Source organism: Piliocolobus tephrosceles, chromosome 3 (assembly GCF_002776525.5).
Source record: "Piliocolobus tephrosceles isolate RC106 chromosome 3, ASM277652v3, whole genome shotgun sequence".
NCBI lineage: Eukaryota > Metazoa > Chordata > Mammalia > Primates > Cercopithecidae > Piliocolobus > Piliocolobus tephrosceles.
The window spans coordinates 38,110,719-38,132,803 of NC_045436.1; the positions used below are offsets into that span (position 1 = coordinate 38,110,719).

Sequence of the window (22,085 nt, forward strand, 5' to 3'; positions counted from 1 at the left end):
GCAAATACACTTACATGCGTAGGATTTTTATCTCCCTCTAGTGGTGGGGTGGGGCCTTTGAGGCGATAGCCTATTACTGCATAATACTGCTTCATAAACAAAGATGAGCTTCCCTGATAGCGCGTTTTACCCATAAGATTAGAATTTTCATTAAATGTGTTGCTCTCCCTTATGGTGGTTTTCAAAACATTCCCAGTCTTCCATGTGATGGAGTGAATTGCCTTCTAAGATGCCGATTACCAGCGATGAGGTAGCAAGTGTCTCCCTCTCTTTTTAGCTAGAGATACAAGGTTCCATTCTCCTCTGTTGTTCTAACAAAACTGAAGCCATTTTGTGCTCAGAGGCAACTCCCCTGACCCCAGTCTGGGCCAGAAAAACCTGAGGAGCTAAATAAGAAAGAGAAAACTAGCTTACCTAGAGTAAAGGTGGAAAACATGGAAACTCAGAGGGAAGACTCTAGTAAAGGATCTAGAGAATCATCTGAACCTTAAAGTGCAACAATTAGAGAGAAATTTTGGAACAAGTCTCTACCACTCCCTTCTAGTCCCTGTCATTTTTGTCATTTTCATCCTTGGTCAAATGACCGATACTTCTGGTGTAGCAATTTAGATTAGTGATAGTGGATGAAAAAGTAGAAAAGATAGAAAAAATAAATGAGGACAATTTTAACAAGAGTAAAGTTTCCTTCTTCCATATGGATATGCAATTTAAGACTATTAAAGAAAAAGATCAAAGGTTACAGCCATTTAATCAATGGATTATTGATCAATAACTGAAAAGCTATCAATGTGAAGTATACAAGTATACGCAGCTTTTCCCCTTGCCCTGCTCTATACTCAGAATTAGGCAACACTGGCCGGGCGCGGTGGCTCAAGACTGTAATCCCAGCACTTTGGGAGGCCGAGACGGGCGGATCACAAGGTCAGGAGATCCAGACCATCCTGGCTAACCCGGTGAAACCCCGTCTCTACTAAAAAAATACAAAAATTAGCCGGGCGAGATGGCGGGCGCCTGTAGTCCCAGCTACTCGGGAGGCTGAGGCAGGAGAATGGGTAAACCCGAGAGGCGGAGCTTGCAGTGAACTGAGATCCGGCCACTGCACTCCAGCCTGGGCGAGAAAGCGAGACTCCGTCTCAAAAAAAAAAAAAAAAAAAAAAAAAGAATTAGGCATCACTGATGTCTACGTGATTCCTCCTCTTGAATGTCTCCAAGGCAACCAAACTCATATGTTTTCTTTGCAAACCTGTTCCTTTTCTGGTTTCCTTATCTCCGTGGATAACCTCATCAGCCAGTCATGCAAACCAGAAATCCAGGAGTTACTTGTTCCTCCTAGCCTTCCACCATCATATCCAATCCATCAGAGTCCTTCAATTTTACTTCCCATATCTATCTCAAATAGATCCATTTCTCTTTGCCTCTGCCACCATCCTAATTCATCATCTCTCCCCTAAACAATTACTGCTCCAAAGGGCATCCACTCCATCCTTTGTCAAATGTATTCTCCACACTGCCCTACTTTATTCAACAAATATTTTTGAGGAACCTACTTTGCACTGGTGAGTAAGACAGACAAGGAATTTGTGGAAATAGAAGATAAACATCAGGTAGTCAAAAGCACTACGAGGACAATCAAAGTAGGATGATGAAATAGAGAGTGGTTAAATGACTACTCTAGACTGTGTTCAAATACAAAAAATCGGTGGTAGTTTTAACAAGGGGTATTAGTTTTGATGCAGGAAAATGAAGGAAGTCTGCTGGGACGATGGTATATGCTCCTAGCATACAAGGAGTGTGTTTCTGATACTGGCCAATAATAAAAAGGAGGTTAAAATGTACATGAACATTCAATCTAGGGTTGTTTCTCTCTAAATACCTCTGCTTAAACATAGCACTTACTACCTATATGGAAGTATCTTATTTTTGTTAACTTCTGTATGTCTCCCTTTTTTAGAATGTAAGCTCCATTAACATGCGGGCCTTAACTGTCTTGATCTCTGCAGTAACTACAGTGCCTAAGAACTGAGCCTGGCATTACGGTAGGCATGCAAATAAGTATTTGTTGCATTAACACACAAATTGCTGAGCAAAGTAGAAGAGGAGACATAGAATATAACGGAGTAGGTTTGCTCAGGAAGTCTTTGCTGAGATGTCACAGTCATTTACTTCCCCTTGCAAGGTTAACTGGGTTATAAAATCCCGGCAACGCTTCTTAGCACCAAGCACCAAGTGCTGACAGTCGAACTCATACACATGCTCAGAGCCACAAGCCTCTCCAACTCCCCGCTAGGAGGAGTCACACCTCCCCACCCTGAAACCCTCCCACCCTCTCGTCTATTTCTCTTTCCCTCCCCTCTCTGCCGGGTTCCGGCAGGCTTCGAATCACCACGCTCGCCGGGAGTAGTAGTCTTCCGGTCCGAGCCTACAGCGTTTTTAATACATTTCTAGAACTACGCTTCCCAGGAAGCCTCGCGGCACAGTGTGGCTGAGTCACCTGACCAAGACCCTGTCGTTACAATGGCGGCGCCCATGCTGCGCTGGGTCGGCCGTGGAAGACGTTGGACTTTCGCCCGGGTTGACGGCGGTTCTTGCCACCGAAGAGGGGCTCCGACTGGGTCCACATCCAACCGGATTAGGGAACAGAGCTCAGTGGCTCAGCAGCCCCTCTACACTACCCAGAAGCCGAGGAAAGGGTATTCTGTTTCATACCATTTCTGCCCCCCTAACTGTAAGGTGGAACTGCAGGACTGGGGAAAGGATGGCAATTACAGGCCAGCTTCTAGACGTTTTGGCTGACGGGAGGGCGTTGAATTATAACCTGGAGCCCCGAAACCTAAATAAAAGCACAAAACAGGCCCTCTATCAGCTCTGCCCCCATATATAAACCACTATTTTCAAATAGACGTAGTTGGGGAATTCGCTAGTGTAAAATAGCAAGTATTTTCTTGAACGCTGCACAGACAGAAGAGTGGATTCGGTCATCTTACTAATAGCACTAGCAGTGGGGACGGTGACACGAGAAGCGGGATCATATTTAGCTGATTTTATTTAGCGCCAGTATGGGCCGGCAGTGTTCTAAAGGGAGAAAGGGAGCCTTTACCTACAAGCTCTGGGTAGTGGTGGGTTATTGTCATTAGTCAGAAAACACTAGCTAGCTGTGCAGGCGTTTTATGTTGAGTATGTGTGTCTAGACCTAGGAGGACGCAGCGAAAAGAAGAGATACTCCCTCGGGTTATATAGAGAGTTTTGCTTATTTGGCCAGATATCCCCTGAACAGCTGTTTATGCTTCATTATGTAAGAATTAAATAGTTTCTCTTTAAACACAGAAACATATGGCAAGTTTCTAATATTTTGTTTATTCTTTGAGACTTGTTGGCATTATTTTTACTTTCAGTTGGAGGAACAGAGGGAAATTGTCCAGAAAGAAGTATTCAGTTTTGTATTCTTTTCGTGAATTAGATTGTTTCCCTGTGAATGGAAAGAACATTTTTTCTCTCATGTAATGGAACTGCAGAAATACTTTGAATGATGCTTTACTGCATGCAGAATTTCTAATGAGTTCTTACTTTAATTCACCTCCCTTATGGGCTGTGTTTCCAAACTTTAAAAAAAAGGACTTATTCTTACAGTACTTCAGATATAGACCTTTGTGTGTTGGAATGATTGAAACAAAACAAAATGATGTAAAATCTGTATATATATATACACACACACAAAATTGCTTGGGAGAAGAGCAGGATAGGAACATACATGGATTTCATAGGGAATAAGCACATTTATAAGGACCTGGAGAGGCCTATGTACAGACTCAACAGAGTAGGACTGGCCAGATAAGAGAGATTATTATAGCATCTAGTAGCTTCTCAGATTTCATAGCAAATAAGCATGAACAAAGTAACCTGAAATTAGGTCTCAGGAATTGCAAGTGATTTGGGGGACCAAAAATATGCCACATCAGATGGTTTAATGTGATGGGGTTTAGCAAAATTTTTTCAAGAGTATCATTTAGTGGTGATTTATTATATCTGTGTCTCTCTGGTTATTATACTTGCAAGCCATTTTTGTGAAATGAATTCAAAACATGGTTGCGAATTTCCTTTTTAAATAAGAAATGTGGAACTCTTTATCATTATTTCTCTAGTAGTAGAATCTTACCATTTATGTTCATTCTAAATAATGTGGGAAAGATCAGCTTTCTTCATTTACTGAGTGATTACTTGATAAGGTACAGTTAATTTGTTAAGTGCTGCTTTTCACTGAAGTTAGCCAAGCAGTTGTCACCTGATACCCATTTCTTAATTGTTTTAAGACACCAAATTGTTCCTTTCTCTATTGCCTTCATGTTTATATCATCAGCCTCCTGATGCCATGTTGTAAATGAATTTTAGTTTGCCAATCTCAGTGTAGGCGCTTATTCTGAATTGTTTTTTATTTAGTCACTGATAAAATATGACATTTTTAATGTGAGGATATAACATTGTAATACGTTTAAAACACATATAGGAAATTAACATTTGTGGTTTAGACTTACAGAAATTTATTCATGGTGACAAAGATAATTACATCTTAACCATTATCTCTTTCTTCTTAGTGAACACAAATGGGCTGCTGTGGTAGGTTTGGAAATTCATGCCCAGATTTCCTCCAACTCTAAACTCTTCTCTGGATCTCAAGTTCGCTTTTCAGCACCTCCAAATTCTTTGGTTTCTTTTTTTGATGCATCTCTACCTGGAACTTTGCCGGTAAGATTTTTATTTAATCCTATTTTCATTAGAAAAATGTTTATTTTATATTGAACATGGAAAATTATTTTCTTATTTTAATAATAACACAACTCTTTGGAAATACTTCTTTAGGGAATTTTGGGTGAAGTGGGATGTATTAAATGTTTTCTAAAGACCCATCTCTGTGATGCTGTTTCTAAGTCTAAACATATTCATACACGTATTCATCACTTCACAAACATTTTAGCATGCCTACTAATACCAGATACTGTGCTATGAGCTGGGTCATAAAGATGAGCCTTGCCTTTAAGGAATTCAAAAACTAGTAGGGGAGATGTGTCTTATAAACAAATAGAGGACACTGTGATTCCTTCTTTGAAGGTAATATGCAGAGGATGGTTTTGAAACCCAGAGAACGGACAACTAATTCAGTAAATGAAAGGATTATTGGGAGAAATTGAGGTAAGGGTACCTTTGGTTATGGAAGTGTTACTAAAGAGGTGGTGGCCTGAGCTATTTGAGAAGCCCAGTAGAATTTAGGCAGATAAATGAGGGAGGAGGAGGAGTCAACTCAAAGGAAGCAGCATATTTCACATGATTTTAGTGTAAGGCCAGTAATGATTGTGGTTGTTGCAAATTAAGAAACACTCAATAATGTAGAAAACAGCCGTAATATGCAGTGAGTTAACTATTGTACTCACTTAACCACTCATTTTTACTTGATCCTATGGAATGACTGGGCCCGGTATACCCATCAGCAAGACTTTTTGCATATATTTTTAGATAATTGATTGGATTTTTAAGAAAAGTATGAAGGGAACAGTGTAAATGTTTTAGCCAATAAATACCATATGGTCTGTCCAGGACCTATAATATCAACTGTGTTTGGGGTTTCCTGCCATCTTTGGAGGTAATGTGTATCCATGGTGGTGACAAAGGTGGGGAGGGGCAGACATTGTCATGGGTGAATTCCATGCTCTCAAACATTTAAATAAGAGTGGAAGCTGGTTGAGGCCAGGCATGGTAGCTCACGCCTGTAATCCCAGCACTTTGGGAGGCCGAGGCGGGCGGATCACAAGGTAAGGAGATCGAGACCATCCTGGCTAACACGGTGAAACCCTGTCTGTAGTAAAACTACAAAAAATTAGCGGGGCACGGTGGTGGGCTCCTGTGGTCCCAGCTTCTTGGGAGGCTGAGCCAGGAGAATGATGTGAACCCAGGAGGCAGAGCTTGCAGTGAGCCGAGATCACGCCACTGCACTCCAGCCTGGGCGACAGAGTGAGACTCTCAAAAAACAAACAAACAAACAAAAGACTGGAAGCTGGTTGAACTGAGCACTGGCAGGCTTGCAGAGGCAGAGGTGTACTTTTCTCAGTCACTGACCGAAGTGGAAGATTCTGGGCAGTGCCTCCAGTGTGCCTGCCTCACTCAGCTTTGGTTGTATTGGGGCAGTATCTTTGTCTTGGAACTTTTACTCACATTTTCTGTCATGGAAAACTCCCATCCCTGCAGACCATATCAAAGAACACCTTTGATGTGCTGCTGGGTCCCTTTGGGAGAAGATAGATGTGGAGATGCGCCCTCTTTCTCTGACTTAGAGATCTATCTACAGAAAGATTTTTTGTTTGTTTGAGAAGGGTGATTTTTTTTGGTTATAAATATGTGACATATTTTTTGGGCAGAGATTCAGATATAGTAGAAATACAGTAATATTTAGACAAGTAAAATGGAAGGCAAGTTGTCATAACACCTCTACATTTTCCCTCCCAGATTCAAAACATTTTTTCCCCATGTGGTAGTTACTTATCAAGCGATTAGGCATAAGCTCTGAGTTGCTCCTAGGTTTCTCCAGCTGTGAGTGTGATGGCTATCAAGCCATACTTATTATAGTTCACTTTAGAAACAGATCCATTTGCAGATAAGCATGTTTTCTGTAAATAGACTCTCCAGTTGTACCTAAATTTGGTCAAAAATTAGACCAAATTAGAAAAATTCAAAATAATTAAAATGCCAACATTTTAATTGCTTTGTAAAACTTGTCATGCACCGAAAAAGAAGGTGCTTGTTCACTGGTAAGCATATCAGTAACACAGTAAAGGTGTTTGAGACATTTGAGTGTTGAGAGCTTGGCTTACATTAATTAAATGGCAGACAAAGTCTGGAAATACAGTTTTGCATGAGCTAGGATTTGTTTTCCTCTTCAGAGCCTACAATGCTTATGGTTTAAGTAGCCTAAATAGTTATTCTGTAGACAGAGCAGATCTGCCTCTTGTTCAGAAATGTTTCTGCCTTTAAGGGACCTCATTTAGTACGTGAGCAACATTATGCCTAAACTCCCAGAATTAAGCATTGTCACTCAAAACGTTTCAAAATCTTTTTATTTACCTCTAAATAGATTTAAAATATACTAAAACCTTTAGACAGTTGTCCTTCCCTAAGCCCTATGGAGATGTATAAAGATGCTCTAATAGCCAGACTCTGCTTAGCACTCCATTTATAACAAACCAGTAATTTGAGAATATGTTTGTGCTTCTGAGGATTTTAGTAGAACATTATGTTACTGTTTTGATCAGGTAAACCAAAAGTATAAGTGTGATTCATGATGATGCTTGAAACTCTTTCTGCCCAGGGCTTATATTGCTCCCTTCTTTCCTGCTTCTTCCCTGTCCTCTACCTGGCTGATTGTGCCTTCTCACATGGCTGTGTTCTGCCACTTAGCCCTGAAATGTTGGTTTCCCATGCCCTCTTCTTTGGCTCTCAGTTCTTCTGTTACCTGTGTTCCCCTGTGTAATCTTTTTATCCTCAAATAAACCTCCCCTCTCTCTTTTAGGCAAGAAACCTGTATCTATTGTGTCCTACTATACATTTCCATCTGAATGATTCATAAACATCTTAAATTCAGCAGTTACAGTATTAAGCCTGTTATCTTTTCTCCCCAAAGTTTCACTGCCTCCTGACGAAATAATAAACCAAAAAGGGAAAATATATATACGAAGAAGCAAAAATCAGTGGGAAGAGGATAAGGTATTCAACTGATGGTTTTGGAATTGGTTAGCTATTTGGAGAAAAAATATCGCTCATTTCATACATCAAAACAAAGTTCATATATATATAATGTAAGTTAAATGTCAAATTAAATCCAAAAAAATCTAGGAGAATATTTGTCCATGGGTTGGGGAGAAACTTTGTAGGCATAAAAGCAAGAGAAAACAGCTAATTAGGCAAAATTGATGGCAATTTGACTGCTTTATTCACCCAACATATATTTATTGACCTAGTAATTCTTTTAGGAATCTGTCCTTGGAAAATAAACATGTGGGCAGAGACTTATATACAGAGATGTCTATAGCAGATCTATTTTTAAAGGTAGAAAATTGGAAGTAACCACAATTTCTCAGTGATGGGAGAATCCTTGAATAAATTATAATACATCAGTATAGTGCAACATTATGAAGCCACTGATAATGTTTATAATAGACTTTTAGTGGCACAGGAAAATGCTAAAGATAAAAATTCTAGTGAGATGAATAGAATTTTCATGTAGATTACTTAATCTTCTTTGCATCAGTTTCTTATAAAATGGGAATAATTGACTCATTGGATTTGTGTGAGAATTAAATGAATCAGTACCTTTAAAACACTTAAGACAGTAAATGCATGTAATAAGTGCTCTTATTAATTAACAGATAATTAACAGGTAATAACAAGCAATTAATTTAAAAACTCTTAATAATAGGTAAGGTAAATCTTACCTACTAGTATACCCATAATGATTGGTGGCTTTTATCTTTACAAAGGTTCTCCTGAGTTATTGTGCACAGTTATGTTGCCAGTGAGAGCAAAAGTAAACGCTATACATAACAATTGGTCACTTAACCTTGATTTCACTAGTTAAGTGATCTGCCAACAAAAACTAACCTGGGGTTCTCATCACCTCAGAGATGTATAGAGAATTAAGTAAATAATAAAAACCAATAAAAACTAGTATATTGGATAAAATTATTTCTGAATTATAAATAATTACTTTGATTGCAAAAAAGAAGGCTTATGAGCTTTTTTTCCATCTGTAATTATTTGGAGTGTTTCTTTGGTCCAACATGGTATTGGCACTTGATTTAGTAAAAAATTAGGATTGTTACTTAAAACAGTTGTGATAATGTGTAGTCTTTCTGTAGACATTTCATTCTTCTCTGTCGGTTGTGTCTTCATTCACTCAGCTGGCATATATTGGATGCCTATGTTATGCTAGCCTTTGTGTAGCTCTAGTGACACAGTTTTGAATTTGGTAGTAGATAGATATGGGTGTTGCCCACATGGAGCATGAACAAGCAAGCAGGCAGTTGCAGTACCTTCTACTAAACGTGTTAGTCATGGAAATACAAGGTGCTTGAAGAGCACATAGGAAGAGTATTCAACACAGATACAAGGAATTGATGAAACTGGCCAAGTAAAAAGTGAATAGGATGTACAAAGACCAGAAGAAAAACAACCTGGCTTGCTCTAGAAACTGAAACATTTTCCATGTGTTGTAGCATAGAACTTGAATATGGGCATTGCAAGAGGTGAGGCTAGAGCAGGAAGCATAGCCTGTACCGTATAAGCCCTGATAAGGGGTGTGGATCCCATTTACAAAGAGATAAGAAGACATAAGGAGAGTACAGGGCCAGAAACTCCAAGGAAGTGAGTGTTTTGAGGAGGAGGGAGTACAAGAACGTTCGGTGCTACTGAGAGGTCAAGTAAAGTAAGGACTAGGAAGTGCCCATTGGATTTATTAAGAAGGGTATCCTTTGCAAGAAGCCTTTGAGTGGGGTGATGGAAACAGAAGGTAGGTGGCAGCGGATTGAGAAATGTCAGGGCATGGAGGAAGAAGAGAGTGTGGGCAAGTGTTTCAAAAAGTTTTACTATGAAGGACAACAGTGCAGCAAGTGAGAGGAGACATGGAGTCAAGAGCAAACATTTATTAGTCATGTCTTTCTTAATATTGGAGAGACTTGGGAATGTTTAAATGCTGATGAGTTACATAGTCTATGATAATGTACACTTAAAATGTGTTTAAGAGGATAGATCGCATGTTAAGTGTTCTTACTGCAGTAAAACAAAATTTTTTAAAAATGCTGATGAGAAGGAGCCAGTCAAGAAGGGGTAGTGAAAGACAGGAGAGGCTTTTGATTAATATGGCCAACTGAACACATGCATTTTAATCCATCCTCTCTGTAACCCAAAGAAACCCCACTGAAATGATAGTGAAAGAATGCAAATGTGATAAGCCTACAAAAGAATGGGAGAGGAGTCAAGAGTGTGTGAGAGAGAGAGGGTAGGTGGAGGAGGGCCTCACTTTGCAGAGCAGGATGCACTGTGACCTAAGCGCCCGCAGGAAGAGACACTAGCGAGACCTGAGATGATGTGTCCTACACAACCTTAAAAACGCTCAGGATGTGGGGGCGCCAAGTATTGTGGAAGGCTGACTGAGGTGAAAACAAAGGGGTTAGTCAGAGTCTGAGTACAGAGCAGTGAGATCTGAGCTTCTCTACCTGACCCTGGGCAGCTGCCCTACCCCCACCGGAATTTATAGTCTTTGGAGAAATTCAACTCATGACACACTTTCCCTGAGGCCACCAGTCAGAGTGAAAGGCAGTGTCAGACAGCATCTGTAGCGAACTCCAGGACCTGCCTAGTTCTTTTCCTGCCCCAGTGTGGGAACTCAGGTGGCCTGGTGTGTCCATCTCTCTTCTTCCCCTCCTCCTGCAAGCAAGAATCTGCAGGAGTTTCTTTGAAGATTGTGTGACCGTAATGGGAAGAACATGAGATATTGACATGGTGAGAGGTCTCTCAATTTTAAAAAATCTGTCTGGCCACCTGATTGCTTTAGAGTGAAGACCACTGACAAACAAGCCCCGGGCATTTACATGGGACTTTTAATTGGCATTTTAGTATCTTACTTTAAAATATAGATTGAGAGCCAAAAATCACCAGACACTTGAGGAGATTCTCCAGTGTGATAGACAAAGCCCAAAATAAAAAAGAAAGCTAAAGGAAATAGGAGGCTGTAAATAATGCACAGGGTAAAAGAATACTTAAACAATTAATAGCTTTTATAAATGTCCTCAGAGAGATAAGGGAAGGTAGCTGCATCTTTGAAACAGGAACACAGTATTACTTTTAAAAAATGAACAAACAGGATAAAAACGAGCTCTTAGAAATTAAATTTATGGTCCCTCTCCTTCCCCTAGGAAAGTTAGAAAATAATGTCAAGAAAATCTTCCAGAAATCAAAACCAATGTGCAGTACATTGGACAATAGAAGAAAAAAATAAGCAAATTAGAGAATCAGTCCAGGAAGTTCAGCATCTGATTAATAAGAGACTCGTGAAAAAATAGAAAACAGACTTGAGGAAACTGTCAAACAAAACACATGGATTCACATGGATTAATTTCCCAGAACTGAAGAGCATATATCTCTAAATGGAAAGGGCCTGCCAACTACCCAGCATGAAGAATAAAAATAGTCTCACATGAAGGCATGTCAAGAAATTTATTAACATTGGGAATAAAGTTAAGGTCCTAAAGCTTACAGAGAAGAAAAATACAATCAGGTCCACATACAAAGGATTGGGAGTCAGACATTAGACTTCTCAACAGCAGCACTTACACCTGTAAGAGAATGGAACTGTGCCTTAAACATTCTTAGGGGAAAAATATTATCATTCTAACCTAGAATTTTGTACCCAACAGTGTCAGTCAGGTATGACAGTAGAAGAATGATATTTTCAGATAGATTCTCAAAAAGTTTGCCTTTCATTATCCCAGGAACCTGCTAGAATAGTAGAGAAGTTTCAGGTTGCCAGCTCTACCATGAGACCTGTTGGCAGAGGAGGAAGGTGGCTCCAGAATAAAGAATTCCAGGAAAAAAATGAGAGTAGGGAATTAGCAGGTATCTGATTTGTGTGGAAAAAAGGTTTCCATATAATCTAGCCTTTAGAGGAATGAGCAATAGGTACATAAAAAATGAAGCAGATGGCTGGGCGTGGTGGCTCAAGCCTGTAATCCCAGCACTTTGGGAGGCCGAGACGGGCGGATCACAAGGTCAGGAGATCGAGACCATCCTGGCTAATACGGTGAAACCCCGTCTCTATTAAAAAATACAAAAAACTAGCTGGACGAGGTGGCGGGCGCCTGTAGTCCCAGCTACTTGGGAGGCTGAGGCAGGAGAATGGCGTAAACCCGGGGGGCGGAGCTTGCAGTGAGCTGAGATCCGGCCACTGCACTCCAGCCTGGGCGACAGAGCGAGACTCCGTCTCAAAAAAAAAAAAAAAAAAAAAAAAAAAATTGAAGCACATGAAAAAAATGAAGGACTTAGCAAGTCTTTCTAGGAAGAACAAAATGTTCAAGAAAGGAAATGTAATCATAGTATTTTATTAGCTTAGGAGAGAAACATTTAAATAATAATAGAAACACCAGCTACCGATATAGTAAAAACTGTGATATAACTTGGATATTGGGAAAGAAAAGAACTAAATTCTTACCTACCATAATTGGAAGTCATGTTCTAAATTGGTAAAGCAAGAAAAAAGTAACCTAAGTATAGGCTGTAGAACATTTTTGGCCACTGATTGGAGGCCTCTTTCTCCTTTTCAGGCCTTAAGCTAGTAGATGGGTTTCATTTTGTTGTGTTTTTCTTTGGCGGTGAGGTGGGATATGGGATTGTTACTGTGTTTTGTTTTGTTTTTTAATTAGGTGATGGGTAAATGATTTGGAGCTCCCAAGAGACAGATCAGTAGTCAAAAGCATTTTTAAAAACAAGATTTATTTTTATTTTATATACAAGATAGCGTTAGGTACTAATCAAACATTACCAGTACTGGTATCTCAGCCTTCTGCTGGTGAAGTTTTTTGTTTGTTTGTTTTTTGTTCTCAAAGTGCAAATAATGAAGCCTGTACCACACCCCTGTTCTCACAACTCTTACCCTTACCCTGGTTTTAGGAGAAATAGACTTACGCACATTCTAGATCCATCCATACTCAAGCTCATGCATGTGATGGGTCTGTCTGCTTCCCTGGGGGAGACATGACCTACCATCCTTTTTTCTGCCTGACTTTATGGACTTGTATATTACCCAACTTACCATGGTAGGGTTTTTACGGAGTGGGTATATTTTACTTTTGGATAGAAATATAATTTAGCAACTGGGCACAGTGGCTCATGCCTATAATCCCAGCACTTTGGAAGGCTGAGGTGGATGGATGGCTTGAGCCCAGGAGTTGGAGACCAGCCTGGGCAACATGGTGAAACCCTGTCTCTACAAAATTAAAAAAAAAAAAAAAATACAAAAATTAGCCAGGCGTGGTAGGGTATGCCTGTAGTCCGCCACTTGTGGGGTTGAGGCGAGAGGATCACTTGAGCTTGGGAAGTGTACCACGGCACTCCAGCCTGGGTGACAGAGTGAGACCCTGTTTTAAAAGAAAAGAAAATAAAAAATGTATAATGTAGCAAGCTTGGGTAAATTCTTGAGATAAAGTAAGATATAAAAATATTGCAAAATGTCTCATATTGTTATTCTCTTACCTTGTAACTTACATCAGTTATCTCTTAGAAATGGAATGGGCTAAGTCTTGGGAGTCCATGTTCTTAAGTACACTGTGTCATTGTGACAGTTTATCAAGTCTGTCTTTTTTCCAGATTAAGGAAGGATTGTCACATGGCAAATGGCCAGGAGCCTTGGCCAACAGCTGATGGATTTTCCAAAGGTCCCCTGGCACAGGCATATTATTTAAAAATAGGAAGATAAATACCAGACAAGACAGCTCAAAGATCCAAAGGTGGTTGCTGCCAGGGAACAGGACAGGACCTAGGAAGAGGTGGGACAGGGGACTGCTGCTTTTCATGATCAGGTATTTAAAAATACATGTCTGTGATATTTTGTTTAAAAAACTTAAGTTAGGTTTAAAGGAATAAAGATATAAAGGGGAGGGAATTATTGATAGAATAAGGTTCCTGAGAAAGCAGACAATGTCTCCGGAACCATGGAGAAAGAGCCCTCTCCCACTATAACCCGAGGGGAATGTGTGTCCCTCCGCCCCGGGTGCGAGGAAGTTTTGAGGTTTGGTTGTGAAAGGTTGAGGAAACACCTCTGATTTTTTTCATTTTCTAGCAGATATTGCTTCTTACATCTCACTCTGCTTTTGGGCACTGTTTTCTTCCTGTGTCGGTGGCTCTTGCATTCAGGGTCTGTGGGTGATGAACTCTCTTAGTCTGTATGTGCCTCCAGCTGTTTCTGTTTCCCTCTCACTCTGGAATAATAGTATAGAATTCCAACTTGACATTTATTTCCCCTTGGCACTTGAAGACGTTTTTCTGTCGTCCTCCGGCATCTGTGATTGCTGATGAGAAGTCTACATCCCTTGTCAGTAATCTGTTTTGTCTCTCTGATAGCTTTAGCCAGGATGTGTCCAGATGTTAATTTGTTTTTATTTATGCTGCTCAGTGTGATTTTTAACTTAAGTACTGTACCCTGGACTATGGAGGTATCTCTATGGAATGAATTCCTGGTGGCCTCTGCCAGGGCCCCTTGGGCTTTATTGAATGAACTGGTTTCTATGTTAATTTCTTGGCCCCGTAACTGCCACACAGCTTAGATAGTGCCAGCATCAAGCTCCACACATCCAAGCCAGGAACAGGGTCAAGGGCTCAGATTTCTCAAGACTCCTTTTCACCCATGGCCTGAGGCGGCTGGCCTCCTCCATAGCAACCCCTCCAGTTGGTGGCAAAAGATTTTCTAAATGGACTAGAATTTTTTGGCTCACAGCTTTATGCAGGAAGCCATACCATCTCCCTACGACATGGGCTCATGGCCTTGACTTCTGCCCCCAAGGTGCTTTAAATCACTGACACCCGATGTCTCATCAGCCCAGTTAACAATAATAATGGTAGTAAAATCAACTGCCATGTACCAAGTGCTTACCATGTGGCAGGCGCTGTTCTAGGTGCTTTGTATATATTCACTTACTTTAACCTCATAACAACCCTACCAGGCAGTTGCTGTCCTTATCACAGTTAGAAAGTGAGTAGAAAATGTGCTATCCTGTCTCTCTTCATTACCCCTGTTGTCACATGACTTTAAACTACCTTTACTTCTGTGGCCCCAGGGGATTTTCTTGCTTGCTTTGAGCTTGGCTCTGGGCATGTACACATCTGTGTTTTTGTAAATTTATATGTATATATAAATGTATGTGTGTATAAATAGAATACTTCATTTCTTTCTCCTGTCATCATCTCCCTGTTCCCCAGCATGTCTGGAGCACACCTGCTGTCTTGACCAACCCCCTCCCCATTCTGATTAGTGACCCTTATTCTGAATGTTTTTTTAAGATCTTTTTATTTTCTTATTTTCCCTTAGTTTTAGAATTTTATTTAAGCCCATCATAAATCTTCAGGATGAAAAGGTCAGCCAGCCCATTTCACTGCTTATAGGCAGGATTACAGCTACACTAAGGACAGCATTCTTTGTTTTTATTAGCAGGGATTCAGCTTCACTCATTATTTTGACCTAGTGAAATCTCTTTACTGTGGTGCAGAGCCTTCCTTAATTGATTAAGGAATTATTCATCTGTAGATCTATAGACAGGATCTTAGGGTGTTTGCTTAAAGTTAGTTATTTCCTGTTTAACAATATCATTCCAATTTTTCGACTGGTAATACTTTGTATATGGATGTGAAATGGGAAGAAAAATAAGAAAGAAATATATTTGTTTGGTAAAATGTCATGGGATTTACAATTCTGTTTGTTTCATAATTGGCCAAATAATATTTCCAGTAATGGTGAGATTTCAGCAAAGAATCAAGCTTGTTTGAAATGTATGCAAGTGCAAACCCATGTTTACACACACACACACACACACACACACTCACTTTTTGTGATCAGAAATGCTTGCCCTCTCCTGGTGTCAGTTCCCATGCAGGAGAAAGGGGAGAGGACACCATCGGCTCTGCCGTAGCTGGCTGGTAGGAATGCTCAGTGTGGCACAGTAGATAACTCCTGATAATCAGGCTGCACTACATTCGATTAATAAGAAAGGAGGAACTCTGCTCTTGTTTTGCTTGTCTGAAAACTCTTATCTGTATGTAACACAGAACTCCCTAGCAACTGTGAATGCCTCTTGTTTCCAGAACTGGGGAAAAGACCATAAAAGCTGTTTTTCACACATGTATGCAAGAACGTTCTCCTCTTTTCTCAGGATCAGCCTGTCTAAAAAAGCATTCAGGGCTTTCCATATCAAAGGTATTTAGAATTGCCCCTGGAAGCTATGGAATGAAAACAGGAATGTTGTTTACCACATTTTACAAAACTTTCTTTTATTCACAAGAGTGCATACTATTATGAGCCAGAATAAGGGGAATGAACAGGGGAAGAAATATGATGTGAATAAATATGATGTGTTGTCTGCCCGCTGGGAACTAACAAACAATGCGAATGCTGTGCTTTCTGCTGGAGATTCCTTCTGGAACATATGTATGCAGACTGCAGCAGAAGGGGGCTTGCCTCCCTAAAGAAATGGTGATGTGAATGCTTTTCTAAAGTACTTTGGAATTTATTTTTTAGATTCCTTATGACAGATTTCATTCAAACTAGGTAAATCTGCAGCATTCTGACTCTGAACATAGAAGATATTGGTGATAACTTTTGTTTTGAAGAACCTGCTAGATTTAGAAACACTTGACTAGTCTAGGGAGCATCAGGCTTTCTGAAATGCTTTTCTGACCCTTAATTCTAAACATAATTATAAAAGTTGTTTTTAATTCAAAATGTAGAAATGAAACGGAAATTGAAGATAGCATCATTAGGGAGAAGTCTTTAAATACATACATTTATAATCAGATCTATATTTATCTCTCTGTCCATTCACACTTAGATGATGTTTAGTTATTTAACTAAGAAGACAAAATGTGACCATTTTCTATGAAATTTCTTTCCATTTCAATGATTTGCTTTAATGTAATCTGAAAGATTTATAATTACATTGTATGCTCAGACTTGCTTTTTGCCAGTCACTCTTCAAATCACTTCTATAGTTATCCTCCATGCTTTTGAGAGTGAAGTGTTACAGGGATGAGGTGTTTTGTACAGTGACCCTTGTCACCCTAAAAGAAGTATATGTCTGTGAGCTCATACCCACAAATGTGGAAGGTTTCTTTTCAGCTCTCACTCTTGTGATGGTCTAAACCTGCCTTATAACTTCGTTAACTGAATGTCTCTCATGAATTCAGTGACTCATGACGTTGATGACTTTCACGTTCAGCAGGCAGCATGATCTCACCTCCCTCCCTGTGGGAAGCATTTGACTCCTTCCCTGCCATAGATCTTTTTCTAACTTTCAGTGGGTTCTTGAAAGCCTCTCTCTTCACAGCCATTTTCACTTCCCCATCTCTCTACCAGTTTTGCATGCAATATTCCCCACCTGAAACCTAACCATATTAATAATAATGCTTCCACTCTTTTTGTTTTTATTTTTTTTAGAGACTGGGTCTCACCATGTTACTCAGGCTACTCTCTAACTCCTGAGCTCAAGCAGTCCTCCTGCCTCCGCCTCGCAAGGTGCTGGGATTATAGGCATGAGCCACCATGCCTGGCCTCTACTTTCTATCAATATATATTTGTTTCATACAGTTGAGTGAACATCTTTTTATGTTTTATGTATGTTGCTTATAAGGATTTCTGTGTTTTATTATAAGCTTCTAAAAGAGCAATTCATGCATCTTTCTTGGTCCACTTGACAGTACCTTGCATAGAACGTGTGTATAGCACCCCTAATAAATATTTCCCTATTTGCATACACTTGCATACACTTACATACGCACACATGAGGCATCCATATGAAAGGATTTTCCTGTCTAAAACCCTTTAGCTATTTTTTAAACTTCTTTATGGGTCTCTTGTCCTGGCTGAACATAAGACAACCTTTCCTTGATTATCCAAGCTTATCAGCAACATCAGTTATTGCTCAGTGTTATAATGGTGCCTTCAAGGTCTATTGAAGTGTGTAAAGCTTTTTGATCCTACAGTAAATGGCTAAAGATAGCCATTGTTTTGAGGTTTCATAGTACAGTGTTTTTCCCTGCTTTTATAGTTACCTGTTCCTCACTAGATTTTTAAAGCTGCTGTCGGTATATTTGGCTCTAGGAATCCCTACTTGCTCATTTTTCACTTCTCAATGATTATTTCTGATGAGTTCAGAAAGTCAGAGTATCACATTTGTAAATATAAATAAGAACAAAGCTCTGAGTAGAAACCTATCCTACAAAATAAAGTATATGGATGCTATGAAAGCTATTTAGCATCACCATGTGACACTAGAATAGAAAGAGGTCCTGAAAATCATTCAGTTCAGTCCTTTTAATTTACAGATGAGAGAACTACTGTTGGGACTTGTCCATGGTCACACAGTTTCTTAACATTCCATTCAGATTAGAACCAAAGTTTCTCACTTCCAGTTCAGTGATTGGCTCCCAACCTGTTCCACTATAGTTGGAGCTGCTGGAAGTCAGATTTATGTAGGTGGCTATTATTTTACAGATATGTATATATGAGTATACATCCAAAAACATGAATCTCATTAACAGATGTATATGTACTGTGTTTATAGATGCATGTCCACATGGTTATACACATACAGAGGCATTGACTACACAGCACTGATGCTGTGTTGATGGTTGTATGCACCATGTATTATGATGCCCTCTAGGTGTGAGATCTAAACCTAGGGAGAGAGCAAAGACGAGAGTGCTGAGTCAGAAGAAGAAACGGATAAGGGAAATCTCACCTAATTAGCCTCCAATTCAGGGCTCTGTGCATTAGATTTCCCCAGACTCACCATGAAGAAAGCAGGCCTGTCTATGGGCAGCTCTTAGCTGTACATATCACCATGCAAATAGTGGTCACAGGAAAATTCTTTTAGGATCTTTTCTCCAGGCTTCATTCTGGCCAGTTTTCTCTACTCTGACATCTAGTTCACTAATTTTTTTTATAGTAGTCGCTCTTTTACATATCCATTGAGGTTTTTAGTTCACTAGATCTTTCAATTACAGAAATTGTTTTTCTCTTTTAAATCTCTCTAATCTTTTGAAAATATCTTGTTCCTTTTTCTTATATTCCGTTATTTATTTCTTTCATAATTTTACAGCTACTTATTTTACAGTCTGTGTTCAGTAATTCCATTCTGAAGTTCTTGGGTGATCTTGCTATGCTTTTTGCTTGACTGCTGATTCTGGCTGTAAGTAGATGATTTTCTGGTGTATTTTGTAATTTTTTTTTTATTATGAAGTCATATCTGACAGGGCTTTATTAGTGGTATCTTGTTGAGAGTCCATCTTTTTAAAGCACTTTTGCATTGGCTTTTGCCTGATGCTCCAGTCTAAGCGAGGGCCATTTTCCATATTTACCTCTTAGTTTGGGGGCTTCTGGACCACAGAGTTAGTACATCTGACCCCAAGCCTGTCTGAGAGCAGACTATCAGTTCTTAGAGCAGACTCCTGTACCCCCGTCCCACTGCCACCCACCAAAATCTAAAATCTGGGCTGAAACTTTACTAAGGTTGAAACCTTATAGAAGGGAGGGGATGAAACAGACTGTGAATATGGGTGACTCAGAATGGGGCAGAGAAAGCACCTTTAACTTCTCTCTGGCCCCCTTGCCCTGTCCCATTAAGATATCTCTCCCTTCCCATTGTAATTCTTCTGTGTCTTTTTGTGTGGATTGCAGTTCACACTAGTTAGGGCCAAGATTGGTGCACATCCCAGTACCTCTTACCTGCCCTCTCATCACAAACACGGATCAGGTGACTGAGCTCTTTCCAAATTCCCGCTAGATGTGCAAGGATGCACTCTCTCACCTATTGCCTTTAAAGATGAGCAGTTTCCCAAAAAAAACTTCATCCTTAATAAAATGATTCTCCCTTAGCCTTTGTGTGGAAATGATGATGCCATCTCATTCCTCTTAAAGAACAACAAAAAGCAATATGATGGAGTTGACAGGAGTAGCTGGCTCTAGTGGGAGAAATCAATGAGGAAATTGAGAGTTCACTTTCCTCTCCACCCCAGCCTTGGCGAACGTGAGGGACCTTATCTGGCCTCCCCCTGGGTGAATCTTCTGGGTGTGCAGAGCATCTCCCTGAGTCAACAATGTTTCTCAGGAACTTGGTGCTCCTTTCCTAGTAATGGAAGTCTCCCGGCAGCTTGCTCATCTCCCCACAGATTCATTCCCGTGCAAGAAACTGCCAGTATTGTTTGGGAAAGGCTTTTCTCCCATTTCCACATGCTTTTATTGGTTTGTTTTCCCTCAAAAATATGCACGTGGATGAGATATTGAGCAAAATAATAAGCCCTTATTAGAGAAGATAGTGTTATACTTAGAATTATTAACTATTCAAAATGAATTTTGTACACTACTGCAACCAAAAATCTGTATTACAATAGTACTGTCTTATCTGTAGTTTCACTTTCTGTAGTTTCAATTACCCTCAATACAGGAGAATAAGGTATTTTGAGAGAGACCACATTCATATAACTTTGATTACAGTATATTTTCTTTTTTTTTTTTTTTAACTGTTTATCTCTTGCTGTGCATAATTTATAAATTAAACTTTATCATACATACCTATGGATAGGAAAAAAAATAGTCTATGTCAGACTTGCTACCATCTGAGGTCTCAGGCGTCCCCCAGGGATCTTGGAACCTATCCCTCATGGATAAGGGGGCACTCCTGTACTGGAAAGAGGTAGGAATGTGCAGAAAATAAAGTATGAACACATTACCAAAGATGCCTGGGAGTACAAAAGCTTAGGAGTCTTTTGGTGATATAAATACGTAGTAGTCCAAAAAAAAACCTAACAGTGTTCTGTGACACTATTTTTATCTCTGCCATTCGAGTAGCTCATACAGGCTTTGTTCTGGTGATTTATACTAGAAGCCTATAATAAAAACGCAGCCTGAAATCATGCAGCTGGGTACCCTTCATTTTTCTTCCATGGACAGTTCCCGAACTTAACAAATTACAGCAGGCCTGGCAAAGCTCTTCCTTCAAAGGAAGTACATGCCTGGCCATGGCAGCTGCCCTCTTGGGTTTCTTCTGCTTTCTGGCATCATTGGTGATGCTGTGGGGATTGCTAGATGGTTTTTATGGGTACATCATGTACTGCATAATGACATTTTGGTAACAACAGACTGCATATATGATAGTGGTCCCATAAAATTACCGTGGAGCTGAAAAATTCCTATGGCCCGGTGATGTCATAGCCATCTTGTCATCATGGCATAAAACATGATGATATGTTTAGATACACAAATGCTTACTGTTGTGTTACGGTTGCCTACAGTATTCAGTACATAACATGCTGTACAGGTTTGTAGCCTAGGAGAATAGGCTATATCCTGTAGCCTAGATGCATAGTGGGCTATCCCATCTAGGTTTGTATGAGCACACTCTTATGATGTTCATACAACAGCAAGGTTTCCTAACAAGGCATTTCATAGAACATATCTCCATTGCTAAGTGATGCACGACTGTACTAGAAAAGAGTTTCTAGGAAGATATTATGTCGTTTTAGTGGGTCAGTAAAATAATACTCCCTTCCCGTCTTGAGTCAGAACCAACTGAGAAATCAGCACAGAAGTCAGACAGATGGAAATGAAATACCAGCTTTATTACAGATAATAGCTTGATTGAAAAATGCAACGTGATGTTTAGCCACATGCTTTTTAGTACTTGCTGCCTCTGTTGAACTCAGGACTCCAAAACTGCAGGCTTTTCACTTGTAGAGGACGAACTTGCTTCTGCAGAAAGCTTATCATGTGGCCAGAACAGAGCCGACTGTCTCATCATTGTGGGCATGTTGATTAGAAAGAACTCATTTAGGCTTTGTCCTGATAATTGATACTGCAAGCTTCTATAGGAATGCTCAGCCACGGGGCCAACCCACTCATGTGGTTCCATTTTCCAAAGTCACTTGTCAGAAAAGTCACTCTTTTGGGGACAAGAGAATATGGAGTAGAAAGCAAAGTCCTGTCACATGGAAACCTAGGGACAGGGGAATGACTGTTGCCCAAATTCTGCCCTCAAAAACATGAAGCCAGTGTCACATCATGTCTGGGAGTAGATGTGAGAAGCTCTTTTTGGGTGAGTCTTGCGGAATTCTTTGTTTATACCGCAAGTAGACACACTTGTCATCTGAGGTCATTGACTTGGCCTTTCTTACTTGGCCATATTTATGTGTGTTTTCGGCTTCACGTGTAATATTGTGGGGAGAGTTAGCTATTTTCTACACTGCAGCATATTGGGGAGTTTTTTTTCTCAGCTCTTTTAAAAATCTTGGCA

The 22,085-nt window shown here is 39.9% G+C and overlaps 1 protein-coding gene across 5 annotated transcripts in view; it reads left to right on the forward strand.

Annotated features, from left to right (window-relative positions):
• Positions 1-2,480: 2,480 nt before the first annotated feature.
• Positions 2,481-22,085, forward strand: part of GATB (glutamyl-tRNA amidotransferase subunit B) — an 87,469-nt gene continuing 67,864 nt past the window's right edge. For 3 of the 5 annotated variants that reach the window (XM_023227563.2, XM_023227574.2, XM_023227592.2), the window contains exons 1-2: positions 2,482-2,690; positions 4,590-4,740. In XM_023227563.2, coding sequence (XP_023083331.1) covers positions 2,515-2,690; positions 4,590-4,740 — 327 coding nt within the window. In that variant the 5' untranslated portion in view covers positions 2,482-2,514. Of the gene's footprint in view, positions 2,691-4,589; positions 4,741-5,103; positions 5,185-22,085 lie in introns of those variants that run through there. The other 2 variants (XM_023227583.2, XM_023227598.2) reach the window with 2 other exon arrangements.